General features: G+C 39.6%; 1 protein-coding gene across 3 annotated transcripts in view; it reads left to right on the top strand.

Annotated features, from left to right (window-relative positions):
• The window catches only part of zhx2a (zinc fingers and homeoboxes 2a), a 69,510-nt gene that overhangs the window by 28,260 nt on the left and 19,905 nt on the right, over nt 1-21,345 (top strand). For all 3 annotated transcript variants that reach the window (XM_057833999.1, XM_057834000.1, XM_057834001.1), the window contains 8 exons: nt 10,977-11,359; nt 11,830-12,528; nt 14,952-15,164; nt 15,310-15,576; nt 15,682-15,897; nt 15,973-16,057; nt 18,489-18,674; nt 20,726-21,132. In XM_057833999.1, the coding sequence (XP_057689982.1) occupies nt 11,279-11,359; nt 11,830-12,528; nt 14,952-15,164; nt 15,310-15,576; nt 15,682-15,897; nt 15,973-16,057; nt 18,489-18,674; nt 20,726-21,132 (2,154 nt within the window). In that variant the 5' untranslated portion in view covers nt 10,977-11,278. The remainder of the gene's footprint in view (nt 1-10,976; nt 11,360-11,829; nt 12,529-14,951; nt 15,165-15,309; nt 15,577-15,681; nt 15,898-15,972; nt 16,058-18,488; nt 18,675-20,725; nt 21,133-21,345) is intronic.

Raw genomic sequence — 21,345 nt, 5'->3', positions numbered from 1 at the left:
AGCGGGTTCGGGGATTGCCGCCACGACAGGCACCAACCACCTTACGGCCACAGCTCTGATCGGCCGCCTCAACAATGGAGGTGCGGAACATGGCCCACTCGGACTCAATGTCCCCCACCTCCCCCGGGACAAGGGAGAAGTTCTGCCGGAGGTGGGTGTTGAAACTCTTTCTGACAGGGGATTCTGCCAGACGTTCCCAGCAGACCCTCACAATACGTTTGGGCCTGCCAGGTCTGGCCAGCATCTTCCCCCGCCATCGGAGCCAACACACCACCAGGTGGTGATCGGTTGACAGCTCCGCCCCTCTCTTCACCCGAGTGTCCAAAACATGCGGCCGCAAGTCCGATGACACGATTACGAAGTCGATCATCGAACTGCGGCCTAGGGTGTCCTGGTGCCAAGTGCACATATGGACACCCCTATGTTTGAACATGGTGTTCGTTATAGACAAACCGTGACGAGCACAGAAGTCCAATAACAGAACACCACTCGGGTTCTGATCGGGGGGGCCGTTCCTCCCAATCACGCCCCTCCAGGTCTCACTGTCATTGCCCACGTGAGCGTTGAAGTCCCCCAGTAGAACGAGGGAGTCCCCAGAGGGGGTGCTCTCTAGCACACCCTCCAAGGACTCCAAAAAGGGTGGGTATTCTGAACTGCTGTTCGGTGCATAAGCACAAACAACAGTTAGAACCCGTCCCCCCACCCGAAGGCGGAGGGAGGCTACCCTCTCGTCTACCGGGGTAAACCCCAACGTACAGGCGCCAAGCCGGGGGGCAATAAGTATGCCCACACCTGCCCGGCGCCTCTCACCATGGGCAACTCCAGAGTGGAAGAGAGTCCAACCCCTCTCGAGAGGATTGGTACCAGAACCCAAGCTGTGTGTGGAGGAGAGTCCGACTATATCTAGTCGGAACTTCTCTGCCTCACACACCAGCTCAGGCTCCTTCCCTGCCAGAGAGGTGACATTCCATGTCCCAAGAGTTAGCTTCAGCAGCTGGGGGTCGGACCGCCAAGGCCCCCGCCTTTGGCTGCCGCCCAACTCCCTACGCACCCGACCCCTTTGGCCCCTCCCACAGGTGGTGAGCCCATGGGAAGGGGAACCCACGTTGCCTTTTCGGGCTGAGCCCGGCCGGGCCCCATGGGGACAGGCCCGGCCACCAGACGCTTGCCTTCGAGCCCCACCTCCAGGCCTGGCTCCAGAGGGGGGCCCCGGTAACCCGCGTCCGGGCAAGGGAAACTGGGGTTCAATTATCTTGCTCATCATAAGGGGTCTTTTTGAGCCATACTTTGTCTGGCCTCTCACATAAGCTTAACACACTTATTTTAAGCAAAAAAATTGTATATTTAAGCTTAAAAAAAAATTGTCAGAAATGTTCTTAATTCAAGAATGGATATTGTTCAAAACATTATTTGAAAGAATTTTTTCTTGATTTAGGTGAAAAATGACCAACTTTTAGATGTATGGGTTTAACAAGAACAAATAGTCATGGCGGAAAACACTCGGGTGACATAAGTTCCGCTCTGAGACCCACAATTTGGCCAAACTAAAAATTGTCCTATATGCATGTGTGATACATTATTGAAAAGCTTAAAATCTCAATTTTCTGGGGGAACAACATTTTTTAACAGGAGGGCATTTAAAAAAAAAAAAAAAAAAAATTAAACAGCAAAACCCTATCTGGAGGTGAGAGCACTCGAGAGCAGAATTACAGACCGCATGACTTTAACGAGATATTATCGCGTACTTACCCTATTGATCCAAAAACTCCATGTAGCATGTATCACTGAGTGTCAAGACACAGCTGTGAATGGCCACAGCTGGATTTTTGGGGGGGATTTTATGGGTGAAACATGGTAATATAACAAGGGTCGCGATGCAGAAATCGCAGACATCAAGGAGTGGTCGAGATTTTCTTTTTCATATATTTACCCTTTTAAATTTTATTTTATTTTTTCCAAATTTTCTTTGTTTGGATCCATTGTTTATCATCTAACATATCGGAGAAAATGCAACAGAAACAAAAAAAACAAAAAAATGCAATTAAGCGATCGTTATGAGGTAGATATCAGTGACGTTTTTACAGACACCATTTTTTTCATTGTGACGTAATTTGTTTAAAAGTTTAAAATATGCCAGTAAATAGTTTTTTTTAAATCTTTTTTTTTTTTTTTTTTTAAACCAAATATTAAACATTAATTAATGATTCGAAGCAAAAAATGACAGACATTTTGAATAATAAATACAATTAATTACCTCCGTTTTATGGCTGGGTTGAAACAAAAGCGGTTGTGCGACGTCTGTAAACAGGGGTTTCCTATGGAGGACCAGGAGCGCAAAAATTCAATAAATAAATACACAATTAAATAAATACTTAAAAGTGTCATTAAAATGCTTGTATTTCAATATTTATTTATTTATTTCAATATTTATTTCCATTTTTATTATTTCAATTTATAGTCATTTATTTCATTTTATATTTATTTCAATTTTTATTTATTTCCATTTTTATTTATTTCAATTTATATTTATTTCAATTTTTATTTATTTATTTCAACATTTATTTCCATTTTTATTTATTGCAATTTATATTTATTTCAACATTTATTTCGATTTTTGTTTCCGTTTTTATTTTTTATTTCATTTTTTATTTATTTCAATTCTTATTTATTTCAAGATTATTTGTTTATTTATACTTTTATTTATTTATTTCAACATTTATTTATTTCACGTTTTTGTCAGGAAGCGCACGGGCAGGCAGGTTGTGTGGACCCAAATGCAAGGAAACAACAACGCAAAGCAGGTAGCAAAGAACTCAAAAAATGGTTTTAATTATAACTAACAAAAAGCACAAAGTACAAACAAAAGGACTGGGGATCAAAAGGCAAGGTTCTAACCAAAACTTACTTAAACGGAGGGACTGGTACACGAAGGCTTGGAGAGGTCTTGACTTTGACACAGACAGACATTGACGCTGACATTGACAATGATGCAACAAGGACTGAAAAGAAACTGGGAGCTTATATACACACATAGACAAAGGGTAACGAGACAACGAGGAACAGCTGGGTAACACACTAGGATGCAGATTGCAGGACACTAGGAGAAGGCACAACAGGTGAACTCAATGGGCAATCACAGAGACAAGTCACACAAGGAGAAAACCAACACAAAACCTAACAGTTTTATTTATTTCATTCTTGCACTCTTGTTCCCCGTGTGGCCGCATGAAATAATTTTATCTGTCAATGGCTCATCAAACTCGGTGGGCGGGCTTGAACTAAGCGGGGTTTGAGTTGATTGAGTAATAAGCGATTGCTTCGTCCTATTTCTTCCCAACATGGCGGCGTTATCTGAGATTTTGCATCAGCTTTCTCGGGACATGTTAGATTTCTCAGGACAAATTGAAGAAGGGTATTTGGACCCTGAGTACGTGTCCTACAAAACAGAGCGATTAATTCACGTTCTTGGTATCATCTCTGCACTGTCAGATCAAGATGTTGATCAAAGAGTTTTCGATAGTTTAGAACTGCGGTCAAGCCAGCCTCCACTCGTAAAAACGAAGTCAAGCCAGCAGCCCCTCCTTTGGATTATTGTTTGCATTATGTACATTACGATAATGCAATGCGCTGGCTTCAGAATGCAATGAGGTGGGTTCAGAGCGCGCGGTGGGTTCAGAGTAAAAGTCCCTTTATTGAATATATGAAAAAAAACGGGGACCTATTCGAGAACAGGACCACTTCAGAGAGACACTGGAGCACCCCTAGACCCAAACTAAATCATTATGATATAAAAATGATGTCGGAATTCAGAGTAAAACTACTTAGAAAACTGCTAGTTATTTCTGTCATTTAGCCTTATTTCAAAAATTGATTAAAAAAATCTGGGCGATATCCAAGGACCTTTCCACTTCTGAGGTATACTAGAGTATCCCGTAGAAGACGTCAGCCCGCTTAAAGGCGCTGGCCCGCGCGAAGTAGAAGCCACAGAGCTTCCTCGATTAAATTTGCTTCAGCTCTGGGCACTTTTTGGACATATTGTAATGTCCGTAACTTTCTGCGGGCCCTTGAAGGGGCCATCGGACTGCAGAGTAGTGACGTAGCGGGAAGCAAGGGAGAGTGCAGCGTGAGAGCGAAGTTGGCGGTTGCGTGTAACAGCACTCCGCTGTTATTTTTGTTTTTGTTATTTAACTGTTGCCACAATAAAGTGAAGAAAGCCATCATTCAGTCCTCTCCTTTCTATTTCCCCATTCGGGGCTATTAAAATATGTATGTTTTGCTTGAACACGCGAAATGCGTCAAGGCCTACCACCACTACACTGACCACGCTACTACTCTTCTTCGTCTTTGTGATTTTGAGGGAGCAATTATAGCCAAGCCTCAGGAGTCGATCTATTATCTGAGATCGACTAGTTAAGTCTTGCTTTGCTGAGCAACCAGTCAGACGTTAGAAACTTTGACAAGCAAACGTGACAGATAAAATTATTTCATGGTTGCACCTCTGGAGGAACAAGAGTGCAAGAATGAAATAAATAAAAAGTGAAATAAATAAATATTGAAATAAATAAATACATTATTAAATAAATAAATAAAAATTAAATAAATATTGAAATAAATAAATAAAAGTTGAAATAAATAAAAGTTGAAATAAATAAATAGATAAAAATTGAAATTAATGAATAAAAATTGAAATAAATAAATAAAAATCGAAATACATTTTGAAATAAATAAATAAAAATTGAAATATATACATGTAAATGGAAATTAAAAAAAAAATTGAAATAAATAAATATTAATTGAAATAAATAAATATTAATTGAAATAAATAAATATTGAAATAAATATTGAAATGAATAAATAAATATTGAAATAGAAGCATTTTAATGACACTTTTAATTATTTATTTAACTGTGTATTTATTTATTGAATTTTTGCTCTCCTGGTCCTCCATAGTTTCCAGGGTAAAACGAACCAATTAAAAATAGTTCGAGGGCTTAATGCACCATGAATCTGCTATGGCAGCATATAGACATATTGTTCTATGAAACACAACAGTTTTTTTGGCTAAAAAAACAGCAGTTTATTTAAAAGAGGGGTGCAAGAGCAGAAACTGCTTTTTCAGTCTTGTCTGTGTTTTCCACCTCATATTTACTTAAAGTGAAAACAGTTGGGAAGAGTGATACAAAGGGGGAAAGTGTGATTGCATGTTACCAACACCACCATACGTATTTTGAAGTAATGATTAATATTTTTTTCCAAGCCACGAGTTGTCGTTGACATCACACTTGAAAACAAATTTATTGAATATACCCTTCTTAAAAAGAAGTCTTTTCTTAATGCTCAAGGCATATTTTCTTTTAAGATTTTTGTCTGGTTATGCTCTAGTACTGTACTGTATAATGCAGTCACGCAGCTTCTAGACTACAACGCTACATCCTCTGTTGCTATAGTGACACCATTGTAATGAGTCTGCATTCTAATGATGTCTCGACGGGTCGTTTGAGGAGTTATGTTGTCTGGGAAGGAACTTTGAATCAATTCACGAGGTTCTGCCACAGAGGCACGTCAACAATAGGACACTTATTGTTCTCATTTATGCAAGAACTGAGTATTGTTATGAAGGTGGGATGTAATTTTGCCAACAGTCGTCAACACAACTCCCTTCTGTCCCCTCAAATGTGTGCCTTAATAGATGTGTATTAAGCAATAGTCTCTCTCTGTCTTTGTGTTTTAGTTGTTTGCTTGGTCCCCGGTGATGGTTACTTTGCAGTCTCATGTTCACTTTGAGCTTCACAGTCTTGCACTTTTATTATGTTAATGAAGCAATAATTGTAAAAGGATCTGCAAATACCCTTAGAAAAGTGCCGAATCCATTTCTGATAGAACATCAAAGGACTAGCCTTAAGCCATCATTCCACAAAGTGCTAAAACAGTAACTGTAACAGTACCATCCTTATTTTTTTTAAATCACTTTTTCTTTAGAGTAACATCCACAGTGAAATGGTGCGTAATTTGTCAATAACACCAAATAATCACAAGCCCTTTTGTCAAGCAAAGCTTGTCTTATTTTTTTAAACAGCACATGCCAGGATGAAAGAACACAAATTGTGAGACGTCTTTCGTTGCTTACCTTAATAAACAATGCCCTGCTGCTGTTCTTTTTTTAATTAATTAATTGCTTGCACTGCCAAGTTTGTAGATGTCACATTATTTGCGACACTGAATCAGCCATCGTCACACCACCTACACACACTGACAGAAATGCAAGCCATGTCGGGGATTTTCATCCCAAACTGTAAGATGTCGTGATGAACTGTCTGTCTTGGATGCCATGTATCTTTAAAGTGATGGAAATTAAAAAAGCCCGTTGCAAATAAACAAATGTATAAAATAAATATTTATACACGTGTTTATTTTTTGAACTATAAATTGCACCGGAGTTAAGGTTGCTAACTCCCTGAAAAAAAATAAGGAACACGTCATTGGTAGAGTCTGCCGAACCGATAACCGTCAGCCTTTAATTATTTTTTGGTATGTGAAAAGTGATTTTTTTTCAAATTATAATAATTTTACTCAAAACTGTTATAATTAAGTACATATTTTAGTTTTATAAGCACATGGAGAAACAATAATTATCATTAATGTATTTTTGATACAAAATATACAGTGGTACCTCTACATTAGAAGTTTATTCGTTCCAGGACCTTGTTTGTAAGTAGAAAGGGTCGTATGTCGAGCAGGATTTTCCCATAAAAATACATTATAATTCCAATAATTCGTTCCACAGCCCGCAAACCTACACTAAATCCTTAATAAATGCTGCTGGTACTATTGCTAATAGCAATTACACAGAGCAAAACAAATAAATTATGAATAAAAATCTGAATAATAACATAATAGAAGTGAAGGAATCTGACCTTCTAGCCAGACCGCCGGTATCACGCTAGGCGAACCGCCGGACCCGCGCTGGCGCAGCTCCAACGGCCTGGGTCAGCGGGAACCTGGCAATCTGGCCAGAAGGCCAAACTCCCCGCGTTCACCTTAGTCTTAACCCTTTGTACTGACTCCATTTTGGAAGTTTTAAAGAAGGCTCACCGAGAACAAGTTGACAATTTATTCAGATCGACTGTGATCAAACAGAAAGGCGAAACAGGCACAGACTCAGGCGAAGAGGCCAACTCGTTCCAAGGTCAAAGTCAACAAAAGGTTCCAGAGAAAAAATGACAACGCTTAGTTAAACATTCTGTCTTTTGAAGGCTCTCTCGTGGGGCGGGCCGTGGGCAGGAAGAACTGTGTGTTTGGGAATATTGTCTGTTTGTGGATTGGACAGGAGGATTCGGGAGATACTGTTGTCCGGGCAACGAGGGTTGTGGATTTTGCCACCTCAGCGTCAAAGGGGCTCTTGGAGTCTTGTCAGTCGTGTTATCAGTTGGATCAGATCGTCCCGCCATTTGTTCTGCACTGTCCGGGAGAACTGATTGTGTCAGTTGGTGCGTCAATCTTGCTCATGACGCACACGTAGGGCTTCCATGATAAGAAGGCGTCGTGTATCTTTCATGCCCTATATTCGGCTTTGTTTTCCTTAAACTATGGTATAAGTGCTATTTATTTTATATTGGGTGTGTTAGAGTAATACAGTCAACCAGTAAATACGAGAAACGATACCATTCTCTGATTGATAATATTAAGTGTGTTAGAGTAATGCAAACCGTTAGACGGTGCCACGAGAAAAGGTACTATCTCCTTCAGTAGTAATAACAATGATAATACCTGTAATAATGTAACTAATTGGGTTCTAATGTGGCGGATGTGTTTTACGTTATATACCTGAGTATAGCTGACTTGAGAGAGTGAGAGAGGACTTTTTACTTTCACTTTGTTCATCTGCGGCCGACAGTAAGCATGTTGTGGTGCACAAGTTCTGAAATAAATGATTAAAACCTGACAAAGCTGGCAATTTTTTGGGGCGATTTTACCACAATAATAATTGTCACCTTAACTTATAAAGACTGGCGAACGGAGGTCGAAGGAGGACCGTTGAGATCGTAGACATTCTACGGCCGTTTTGTCGAGCCAGTTCACGGACGCGTGCAACACGCTCACATTACTCTATAATTTCCATCTTCATTTCAATGGTAAGACTCACCTTTTTCCTTTTTTTCACCACCTGCACTAACATTCTTGGAACCCATGTTGATTTCTCTCACAAGAAAATCCGCCGTGCGTCCGTCTTGCGGGAAAACAGAAACTGCGGCGCTGTCATAAATCGTCGTATTTCGAGCATGTCGTCGGATGTAGAAACAAATGGCGAGTCAAATTTTACGTCGGTTGTCGAAAAGATCGTGTGTCGAAGCAATCGTATGTCGAGGTCCCACTGTGCTAGAATTAATCTGTCCTGCTAATTTGAAAATTGTGTGTGTGGGGGATGCGTGTGTGTGTTATTGTGTTTTTTTGTTTGTTTGTTTTTTGTTATTTTATAAGTGCAAACAAACGCTCAGTTTTTAAAATTTAGGTGCGTTCAAAGTCCCCTCAGCAATAACATTTTCGCACATGATCACCCCAAATATAATGAATTCGACAGAACAAGAAAGAAATGGTCATCATTTTGAACATGCTTTATACTCTCCCTTCACTCGAACCTCTTATCTCCCACACTCTTATGTTGTCTTCCGTTAGCACCAGTACCTCGACCAAGAGATGAGTGGGATTTCGTATTGTCATTGTTCCATCAGCTCATTAGCAGGAATGGCGCGGGAATGCGTTTCCCAGCATATTCTTGGAAAGACCCAATACTAGTATTCGATCGTTCTACAAATAAGACACTGTTTTGGAGTTTGATGATAATAAGGGACAAAGTGCGTCCCTTAAAAGCTCAATGAGGAACGCGTACTTTTGTTTCTGAATAGCGGATGATTCTGTTTTTCAAAGAACAGTTGGCAACCCTAACCGGAGTATAAATCATACCACCCCAAAAAATGCCAAATGAAAAGGAATAAATAAAAAAGTCACATTGGAATATAAACATATAAACCCAAGCACGACCATTATACATTATTGAAATAACAATAAAATGAAGATCAACCTGCTAGATTGGTGTATGTTGGTGTAACATAATAAAAGGGAAGTTCAGATTTATTTACATAAGGCTTAATCTTAGAGTAAGCGGGCATCTAATTAGTCGGTGGAGTTGTTTTCAAAATATTCTGTGCAGTTTGTTAGTTATTTGTTAGTTTCAGGGCTCCGATGTGGCTAAGCTAGCACGAGTCAATGGTTCTTACTTAGCATACCAATAAAAAAAAAAAAAAGCAACATATGCACGCATGAGAATCATCAATGAACCATGCATCAATAGTGTTGGCTATGTTTTCAGGATAAAGTTATTTAAATTACCATTGCATGTCAACAATGGTAGTATGAACAGCAACATTTGTAATCCGACAGCTCTGCAGGGAGCAGGCTGTCTAGGCAAGCGGGGCGGAGTGATATCACATCGGTTTTTCACTGCTGATTTTTTTTTTTTTTTTTTATGTTGCAATGAAAGGGACTCCCCAGCAGACTAAGCGTGTGTGGCCGAAGCACTCCTCTCCATTGTGGTCGCATTTCGCATCTAAAAAATAGAGGTCTGCAGATTGAAATTAATTATGGCCGTTTGGTATGACATTGTTTTGGCCCCATGGGTATTTCGAACGATGATCTGCATTTTGAATGTATTTGACTGTTAGATCTGTTAATATCGTTTTTTATTGGCATGCTAAGCAGGCCCCATTGACTGACGCTAGCTTAGCCACTCCGGAGCCCTGAATCTAACAAATAACTGACAAGTTGCATGTAATTTGTTTAAATCAACTCTACTGACTGATTAAACCCCCGCTAACTCAAAGATAATGCCTAATGTCAAAAATTCTGAACTTCCCCTTTAAGTTATTCAGATAACTATGGCCTATAAACCTGTATACAAATGTCTCACGTGAGCATAAATCACAGGCGCAGCCAAACTATTAACAAAAAAAAAGTGCTTATCATATTCTGGAGAATACAGTATGTAAACGTATGTACAGTATATGTAATATATATATGGCGGAAAACACTTAGGTAACTTGAAGTTCTGCTCTGAGACCCCCAAAAAAAAAAATTAAACAGCAAAACCCTAACTGGAGGTGAGAGCACGCGAGAGCAGAATTAAAGACGCCATGATTTTAACGAGATAAAATAGTATACTTACCTTGTTTTGATCCAAAACTCCATGAAGCATGCATCATCGAGTGTCATTACACAGATGTGAATGGCCACAGCTAGATTTTTGGGGGATTTTATGGGTGAAACATGGTAATATAACAAGGGTCGCGATGCAGAAATCGCAGACATCAAGGAGTAATCGAGATTTCCATTTTCATATATTTACCCTTTTAAACGTTTTTTTTTTTTCAATTTTTCTTTGTTTGGATCGATTATTTATCATCTAAAATAATGGGGAAAATGCCACAGTAACAAAAAAAAATAGGTAGATATCCATGACTTCTTAACAGACGCCAATTTTTTCATTGTGACGTAAATTGTTTAAAAGTTTAAAATATGTGAGTGGATAATTTTTTAAAGTCGTTTTATTTATTTATTTATTTTTAAACGAAATATTAGACATCAATTAATGATTCTAAGCTAAAAACGACAGACATTTTGAATAATATAATTGCGCGGTTGCGCGACGTCTGTAAATGAGGGTTTCCAGGGTAAAACGGACAAATCAAAAATAGTTCGGGGGCTTAATGCGCCATGAATCTGCAATTGCAGCATATAGACATATTGTTCTATCAAACACAACAGTTCTTTTGGCTTAAAATACAGCAGTTTATTTTAAAGAGGGGTCCAAGAGCAGAAACTGCTTTTTCAGTCTTGCCTGTGTTTTCCGCCATCCCTTAGTCTAACAATTTTCTTGTGAAGGTATATGCTAAGAAATTTTTTTCTTTTCTTTTTTTGTCCAGGTGGTATCCTGTCATGCATTTACATCAGGTCATCCTGCGCCGCAGCTGACACCGTCAGCATAGACAGGCCCAGAACTTCAGCCTCTATTGCTCAGTTCTGTGCAGCCACTCATCGTACCCCAGGGGGCTCTCTTGTTCTAAAAGTGTGACCTGTCCAAGTACAAGTCAATTCTGCTGGCTAGTGGAAACATCCTCTGGGCAGTCGCCCTGCTTCTCTGGCTCCTCAGTCATAGTTTCCTTTACAGAATATCTGGCTACCTAAAAGTGTTGGAAGCCTTCCCTCATTATTCAACATCATCATCATGTCTAGCCGGCGGAAGGCTTCCACCCCCTGTATGATCCGACCACAGGAGACCATGGTGGAGTTGGAGGATGATGAGGAGGTAACCTTATTTAGTTTGTTATTTAAATATTTACAGTTCTTTTTTTAAGATGAGTAGCCTACCTTGTGCAGTAGAGAGAATACCGGTACATATTTAAATTATATTTGAAATGCCTTTTGTTTTTACACTGTGATATTTATTTTTGGGTAAAAGGTGTACATGTATGACAGTGATTTACATTAATATTGTAATTTTTGGCGATAAACTGCATCTGAATCTAAGTCACACCCTTGAAATTTTACAAGTAAACTGTATTTGTTGAATACGGTATCACCTACACAGGACTATAAGCCACAGGTGTCCAAATTGTGTTATAGGATAGCTACACAAAAAGACATGCAATTCTTTATAATTTATTTCTTTTATAGTCTGGAAACTACGATAATACATGTAGTAACCATGTTCCATTGATTTAAAAGGAAATATATTGCTATGTCATTTGTAATCTGCAATATATTTCCCTCTGTCAGACAACAGAGAACCATACTGAGGAGGCTGCTATGGAGACAGATCCATCAGGTGACCTAGACCTGACAGGGAAGACCTCTGACTCGCCAGCAGCGCCTGACATCCCAATGTCAGAGTCTTTAGACAGTTCCAAGCCTTCACGTAAACAGCAAAGGGGCTATGAGTGCAAGTACTGTACCTTTTCCACTCAGAACCTCAACACGTTTAAAGAACACGTGGATGCCAACCACCCTAACGTCATCCTCAACCCACTGTACCTGTGCGCCGTTTGTAACTTTAACACAAAAAAGTTTGACTCCCTGACAGAGCATAATGAGAGGAATCACCCGGGGGAGAGCAACTTCAAGTTTAAACGTATCAAAATGAACAATCAGACAATCTTGGAACAGACAATAGAGGGCTGCAGTAACAATGCAGCAATTTACAATAGTTCCAGTGTCGTATCTGGTAAAGCAGAGGGGCAGGGCACGGTGCCCCTCAGCAAAACCACTGCAATCAAAATCGGGAAACAAAAAGTCATGTCTTCAGAAAATAAAAGGACGGAGCCTCAGTTGTGTAAACTGAACCCTGACTTGACACAGAAAGCAATCACAGCACTCAATGTCAATGGGACAGTAATCATCCCAGAGGCAACTCTCCTCAAAGCTGACGGCCTTTCTCACATCATGCCTTCCCTGCAGCGGCCTGTAAACTACACCCAGGTAGGATGCAATTACATTTATGCTGAAAAAGAACAATGATAACATGATTTGTATACAGTTGTATGAAAAAAGTATCTGAACCTTTTAGAATTTCTCACATTTCTGCATGAAATCACCATCAAATGTGATCTGATCTTTGTCAAAATCACGCAGATGTAAAAACAGTGTCTGCTTCAACTAAAACCACCCAAACATTAATACATTTTCATATTTTAATGAGGATAGTATGCAAACAATGACAAAAGGGGGAAAATAAGTAAGTGGACAATCACTTTTAATTTTAATTTAATTTTGTGGCCCCCCGTTTGGCAGCACAACTCCAACCAGACGCTTCCTGTAGCTGCAGATCAGTCTGGCACATCGATCAGGACTAATCTTGGCCAATTCTTCTCTATAAAACTGCTGTAGTTCAGTCAGATTCCTGGAATGTCTGGCATGAATCGCTGTCTTTAGGTCATGCCACAGCATCTCAATAGGGTTCAAGTCTAGACTTTGACTTGGCCACTCCAGAACGTGTATTTTGTTTTTCTGAAACCATTCTGAAGTTGATTTACTTCTGTGTTTTGGATCATTGTCTTGTTGCAGCATCCATCCTCTTTATAGCTTCAAGTGTTTGACAGACGGTCTCAGGTTTTCCATCTTGATAAACTTTTGAATTAATTCTTCCATTAATGATTGCAAGTTGTCCAGACCCTAAGGCAGCAAAACAGCCCCAAATCATGATGCTCCCTCCACCATGCTTCACGGTAGGGATGAGGTGTTGATGTTGGTGAGCTGTTCCATTTTACCTCCACACATAACATTGTTTGTTACTCGCAAACAATTCAACTTTGGTTTCATCAGTCCACAAAATATTTTACCACTTCTGTGGGGTGTCAAAGTGCCTTTTTGCGAAAATCAAACGAGCAACAATATTTTTAGACAGCAGTGGCTTCCTCCGTGGCCATAGTTTTACATATACTGTAGTTGATGTGTGCACAGAGATATTGGACTGTGCCAGTGATTTCTGTAAGTCTTTAGCAGACACTCAAGGTTTTTTTTTTTTTTTACCCCTCCGAGTATTCTGCGCTGAACGATTGATGAACATCCAGACTTCTAGACATGGTTATGTATCCTTTCCCAGGTTTATAAAAATCAACAATCCTTGTTCGCAGGTCTGCAGACAGCTCTTTTGAGCGAGCCATGACAATGCTTCTCATCAAGATATTTCTTACCCGGTGTGAGTTTTATAGTGGGAAGTGCAGCTTTAAACCACTCATTAGTGATTGGGCACACACGTGACTCAAAATGTTTGGTAAAAATTGGTTTCATTGGTCTTCTTAGACAGACGGTTCGCTTACTTATTTCCCCCCTTCTATCATTGTTTACATGCTATCGTCATTAAAATATGAAAACCTATAAATGTTTGGGTGGTTTTAGTTAAAGAAGACACTGTATTTTCATCTGTGTGATTATGACAAAGATCAGATCACATTTGATGGTGATTCTATGCGGACCTGTGAAAAATTCCAAAAGGTGCAGATACTTTTTCATACCACTTTATTGCACTATGCACTAAAAGTATTTTTGTGTGACCTTACTCAGAGTGCACTTTTGTAACAAGTAGCATAATAACATACTTAATAACAAACAACAACATATACATACAATACTAAATTTGGAAAGAGTACGTGGGACTCTCACCGGTATCGTTGCCCGTATTTCTTTTCAGATCCAATGTCTTATGTGTAAATGGATGCAGTGATCCATATTTTTATCAATAAAAAGAGCCTTGAAGCATAGCCCAACATGAGCTATCAAGCTCTGTCTATGATGGCAAGAGTTGTCAATTTACCAGGTTTTGCTTGAGTTATATTATTATTTATGATAATTAATATTTATCATACTTATGAATTATAAATATTTTTTATGAAAATTATTATTATTTATTGATTTATTTGTTTATTTTAAAGCTGTCCTGTTCAGCTGCTTGACACGAAGAATAAAAATTTGAGTGTCCGATTGGTCTGAACAGTTTTAATGTATCACATGGGAGTACGACATACTCCCATTGTGATCATTCAATGTGCCTCGTTTATTAGGAGAAAGCAGCAGGGGGGACAGACAAAAAGAGAGGGGGGAGAGAGAGACAGAAGAAGCACAAACAACGACAATAAATACATTGAACGCCTGCATTAACGACGAATATGTTGGTGCTAAAACAATTATTTTCTTGATTGTGAATAGCCATTCATTTGGCCCAGGCTGATTAGTGTATGGATGTTGTGATTGTTATCACTTTCATTTTAGGAATTGAATGTAACAACATACAACTAACAAATTACACCAATTAAAACTACATAACACATCGATAAATGTTGGCATTTGACTTGAATTAGCGGTATGACTTTGTGAATGCAATGTTTTGTGCGTTATTATTCCAGGTGCCGAAGATCGCTATTCCCCTCAACACAACCAAATACAATCCTTCTTTGGATGACAACCTGACGCTTATCTCTTCCTTCAACAAGTTCCCTTACCCAACACAAGCAGAGCTCTCTTGGCTTACTGCAGTCTCCAAACATCCAGAGGAACAAATTAAAGTCTGGTTTACCACCCAGAGGCTCAAACAGGGCATTAGCTGGTCACCAGAGGAGGTACAAATGATCTAATTACTATTCATGTATGCAGTTTCTTTCATCCTCCCAGTTGTTTGAGCCTCACTCGGGACAAACACAATCTCATGGGAGGTCATTGCAATTCATGTATTAATGTATGCGACATACATTTCTCCCACATCAGGTGGAGGAAGCGAGAAAAAAGATGTTCAATGGTACAATCTCCTCTGTGCCTCAGACCTTCACAGTTGTCACACCCCACCTTACCACTCAGTCATCCGCCAACCCACCTCCAGTAACGACCTCAGCCACTAAATCGGTGCAGCCCGCCGCTCCGGTCCTTCAGTCCGTCCCCTGTCAGCTCTTGGGACAGACCAGCTTGGTGCTGACTCCAGTAGCTAACGGCTCTGCTGTCACTTGTGCACCACTTGCACTCACGTTGGCTAATCAGGTTTGTTTGCCACCGTTCTGGCATATTTTAACATTATTCAGAATAATGACTTTTGAAATGTAAAACTCCTCGTAATTCAGGTCTTTGCCTTAATCTTTTCCACAGGTAGCTCAGTCACTTAAACGGCCTTTGGCCTCACCCTCAGCTGTCTCCGAGAGTAAACGACCCTCCATCATTCAAGCCATATCTGCGCCTGTTGCCACATCCAAGATGGGATCGCCTAAAGTGTTAAATTTCACTGCGGATCCCAACAAAACAGCCGAGCAGTTATCAGTGCTACGGTCCAGCTACATGCAGTGTCCTTTCCCTGAGGAAGAAGAGGTATCAATAATCAAACAACCCTTCTTACAGTAAATATAAGTCATGGTTAATTACATGTATCTTGTCACGTGACAGATCTACAGACTGATCGAAACCACTGGGTTGTCCAGAGGAGAGATTAAGAAGTGGTTCAGTGAACAAAGGCTCCTTAATCTCAAAGGTATTTGCTGTCTGACATTTGAAGTTAAGAATTACCGAGACCCCTAAATTTTCATCCACTGATCTAAAGATGAATTTAAAGCATCAATGTGAAGCAGTGCTCTCCTAAAATAACAGCATCATTGTAATTTTGGTACACTGTCTTGGGACAAGACGAATATTGTCTCTGTTGTTGCCATGGCAACACCATCTACTTTTAGTGGTCTGTAACATTGGTGGGCCAGCCTGGCCACTCTACATAGGAGAGGATGTGCTGATGCAGTATAAATAACATGAGACGGATATATTTATATTGTGTACCTATTTCGACAAAGATCATCACAACTCACACTTTTACAGTTTTCTCATAAATGTCTTATAAATGCAAAACACTTGTCAAAGTAATATAATCACTGATAGACTGTATTTTACCCGAGTTACACTTTTCCCTTATTACATTATGCAGAATGCAATGAATTTCCCGAATGTTCTTAGCTGTGCTGGTTTTAGTTTTTGATCACGATATGGTTGACACAAATAAACATGTAGTCATTGTGCTTGGAATAGGAGCAATGAGGATACAAGACAACAAAATGCATAGATATGCCCAATAACTATTAATTAACTCTTTATCTGTCTTATCATGGCGAGATTGCGTTTTAATCATGTATACAGAATCCAGTTGTCTCTATCCATCCCCCAAAAAGTCTGTTCAACCACTCCTTTGGACATAACCTTCAAAAATATCTATGCAGTGGCACCTCTCCTTACGAAATTAATGAGTGTCATAACCCGAAAATTTCGTAAATAGAGACTCGTTTTACATCTAAATGCCCTAATCCATTCCAAGCACTACTGACACTCCATATTGAATTTTATAATTGAGGTAAAATGTAATAAAACAACAGCCAAACACATTTGAAACATTTCATATACCTAACCTAACCTAACCTAACCTAACCTAACCTAACCTAACCTAACCTAACCTAACCTAACCTAACCGTTGATACCTGTAATGAAGTAGATAGCAGAACGAAATGCAAAGAAAAAATTGTATCTTACCTTTCGAGTGAGCCAATGTCTTCTCTCATGAGATCGATGGTGCATATCGCCTATCTCACTCTTTGTGAGACAAAAACACGAGGAGCCTTGTAGCAACAATAACACTGTCGCGCCTGTGCACGTCATCATACTGCGACACCCAAATTGAAACATCATCAACAATAGGCCAATAGGAGAGCAGCATACTGAAGGAGATGAGTTAGGAAAGATTATGATCAATAGGGCAGCAGGATTTTATGGCGCGAGATTATAATTAGAAAGCAGGAAGGACATGCGTATCTTTTGAGAAGGGTCTAACTGCAGCCACAGCCACACTACAAACCACGCCTCATCCAAACTACGTCCCTCCAAACCATGCCTGCTGTTGAGACGGTGGTGCAAAGAATTTGTTTATTGGACTATGTGACGTTCTAAGAGTTTTGGGGACAATAGGCCCTTGCCCAATTCTTTACCATAAACTTAACGAGACACAGGGATATTGCGGAAATTGCGAAAACTAGATTGTAACCATTGCTCTGGAAGTAATTTAAAGTGAATCAACCATTAAAGTTACTAAAATTGCTGCTGTTATTCCATTATTTCCCTTCTGTGTACTTTCGACATGTGAAAGTTTTAAAACGGTTTCATCGTATAAAGATAGCTTCAATTCAAGATTTTGCTGATTTAGGAGTATTTTAGATAAAAAGTTAATTAGGTTCGCTTGGAAGGTTCACTACAACAGAGCCATCCTGTGATCTCTACTGCTTTAAGATGGCGGCTGTTTACTAACGCCGGCAAGTCTTTCATTTCGCATCTAGTTCTCTATACATGTGCTAACGCCGCTGAGTCTGTTAATTCACATCTAGTTCTCTATACATGTGATATCTACCATAGCATTATGTGGGCGTAGTTTGTAGCAACGTGGGCGTAGTTTCTACCAACTGGGCGTTGTTTATAGTGGCTGTCGGCCGCAGTCAGGTATTATTGTATCTTTTATGGTATTTTTGCCTCTCCTAACTTGAAAGTTTTTATAACAAGAGGACATATTTTCTCGTTTAAAAGTGTCTAACCCTAAAAAAAAAAAAATGTTTGTAGAGACGTTTGTAAGTAGAGGTACCACTGTATTAAGATTTTTTTTCTGTATTTTAAACATATTTTTGCTTTTTGTAAATGAATTTTACTCAAATAAACTTGTAATCAAAGTGAATATGTGGGTCAGAGATCATGGTTGATGAAACTACACTGGAGTGATTTCAACTCAAATTCCACTTGTATTTGCCCTTCATATGAAATATACTGTTCATGATAAAACATTGATACATCTAATGACCTATATTTGGCCAATATTTCAAATGCAGTTTTACATTGTTTCCAAGTAAGATGAATACATTTTGTCCCTGTGCCCATTGAAGGTGTCCCTCCGCCCCCATTGCTAGTGAAAGCGGAGGTGACTCCGGTACCTAAAGATGGACCCGTGAGAAAAGCGGTCCCGAGCCACTTCCCCCTTCTGGAGCGGGTAAAGGGGAAATCCTCAGATCAGCTGAAGGCACTTGAGGAGAGTTTCCAGAGAAGCAGCACTCCAACGGACACTCAGCTTGGTACAACTCTCATACTGTTTGCACATGCAGAGGGCTGGGGAAGAGAGTAAATTGTTAAATATAATTAATGGCATTTGCTACAGTAATCATACTTCAGTGACAAGTTCAAAATACATACTGAAATTGTTTCAATTTCACAAAAATCCCAAGATTACCTTAGACCAGAAATCATCTTTTTTTCTCTGCCAATGATAAATAACCTATTTTGTTCGTGCCATTGACTATTGTTTTGATGTTGTGGTACTCCCAGAATGATTGTGAGCCCTGTGACAGAGGTCTGTAGGTGTCTGCTTCAGGAATCTGCATGATACATTTGAAAGATGGGACTCGCATGATATGGCAACTTCAAGTTATATTCCCCTAAACTAAGTTTTAGAGGATTGCTTAGAGTAACTAAACTAAACTCCAAACTAAAGTCCATGAACTTATCATGATGGGTGATGAAGTGGATACCCCAAGAATGCCATTCCCTTACCATGTTAGCCTTTAGATTCCTTGTAGTCACATTTTTGCGGGAAAATATAGGTGTGGCTCTCACACCAGGTAATTCAGAGGGGACTGCACACATCAAATATTCTGGTGGCTTGCCATAACGGCTGCCCTTCACTTTCAGGCTTGTTTGTGTGCTGTTGGCAATAGGGCTGCAGCTATCAAATATTTTAGTAATCAACTGAAAATTCTATCGATTAATTGAATAATCGAATAAAACATATTTTTAGGTGAAGAGCAATTATAAATATACATGAGAAAACAAGACATTTCATCTAATATTGAACCATTTTCAGTCAATTAATGTCTTTATTTTAGATGTACATTGTTGAAAACAGCCAACAATTGCATCTCAGATGTAACTGGAATAAAAAAAAAAGACTAATTCACTGCTTTCACTCAAAAAACTTGGATCTTATAAAAAAATATATATTTCTTACCTAAAAATGCCATTACGCTTGATAACACACATCACTTAAAAGTTAGGTGAAAAGGTGTTTTTCCCACATGTTTCAATTGAATTTCTATTTGTGTCAAGCTATTTTTAAGTTCTAGTTAAGTTTTAAGTTACTCTAAACTGTAAGTCCTGATAGGATTTTGTGTTTTTGCAGTGTTCAAAATAAATGTATGATACCTGCTGTATTGGAGCACATTAGTGACCAGTGCTACTTGGTGTTTTATCCAACAATGACTACTGAGCTAAAATTAAGAGTTAGCATTATTAAAGTTTTATTTTAGACCCTCATCACTCTACAGCGCTATGTTTTCACAGATTAAATAAAGCCTGTGTGTAAGACACGTTAGCCACGCATCAACAGTGGTCATAATTAATTGAAACCTAGCCCTCCGCTGGGCTAACGTTACGTGAGCGAGTGACAGTAACGGTAATCTTTTTTATTAGTGCTTAGAAGTCTACTGCTTTAAGATGGAGGCTGTTTACTAACGCCGCTGACTCTGTCATTTCACATCTAGTTCAACATACATGTGATTTCTATGAGACGCATCAGACGCTACCTGCTACCACCGTAGCATCATGTGGGCTAGTTTTTAGCAATGTCGGCGTCGTTTGTAGCGGGTGTCGGCCGCAGTAAGTTTTTTCCTTTTATTGCTGCTTCCTTTACGCACGTGACATCAGCGCGTTGTCCTGCATTAAAAGTAGTCCGGCAAAACGTGATGCTTAGAGCTGGGAAAATTAAACGATTACTCAAGGTGAATAAAATTACTCGGATCAGTTTTTAAACTCGAGTTACTCGAGTTGCTCGAGTATTCGTTTCAGCTCTAGTTGGCAGCACGTTCCCTGAAATCCGAATATGTGGAAGAGCGATACATTTATAATCCAGGTTCGGCCTGCAGCAGTTTGATCGTAAGGTGATAGTGCGGTCGAAGTTTCAACCATTCAGTCAACCAAATGAGTAAATGGTAACAGCAAATTTAGATGATTGACAACGGCAGGCGAAGATTAAGTATTGTGACGTCCAACACACAAAGAGCCCATAGAGACAGTTTTCCCAGCTTCCAGTGGAAGCAGCGTACCTAAGTCCTTGAACTCTGTTCTGCTCTAGATCAACTGGCCCAGGACACCAGGCTTTCCAAGACTGAAGTAGACTGCTGGTTTTCTGAACGCAGAGCACTGAGGGACAACATGGAGAAGGCCTTGCTCAGCGTGACCACTAAAAACGCAGATGACAAAGGCGACAAGCCAGGGGTGTTGCTTAATGGTTCCTCTCATCGCGAGCAGGATGGGAAAACGCTCCAATCATCGGCCCTCCCACCTTTCCTTTCTTCGTCGTCGTCATCCTCTTCTTCCCCTCCAATACTTGCAGCTTCCTCCCCTCATCCTCCAACCTTGTCTGCCTCTGCATCACCACCCATCCTTAATTCATCCTCCTCCTCTCCGCATCCTCCTGTCCTCTCTGTGTCGGCGAACCCAGCTGCGATTCCAAGATGCTCTCTCACACTGCTCCGAAAGGTAACAATTGATTCACTGATTTGGTCTAAAATCATGAATGAAGTTGTAAGAAATAGGTGATATTTCATTATTAGGATTGTGGACTTGGAATGATAAAACAGCTTTGTAAAGTGACCTGAAATGGATTACATGTCAGTTTTATTCAGGTTAGGGTGTAAGTAAGTGATCTTAAGGTGTTTGTTTCAATAGTTTTTACTATTATTGGTATTACAC

Source organism: Corythoichthys intestinalis, chromosome 4 (genome assembly GCF_030265065.1).
Source record: "Corythoichthys intestinalis isolate RoL2023-P3 chromosome 4, ASM3026506v1, whole genome shotgun sequence".
In the NCBI taxonomy this organism is placed as follows: Eukaryota; Metazoa; Chordata; class Actinopteri; order Syngnathiformes; family Syngnathidae; genus Corythoichthys; species Corythoichthys intestinalis.
This window is presented reverse-complemented; position numbering and strand designations above follow the sequence as displayed.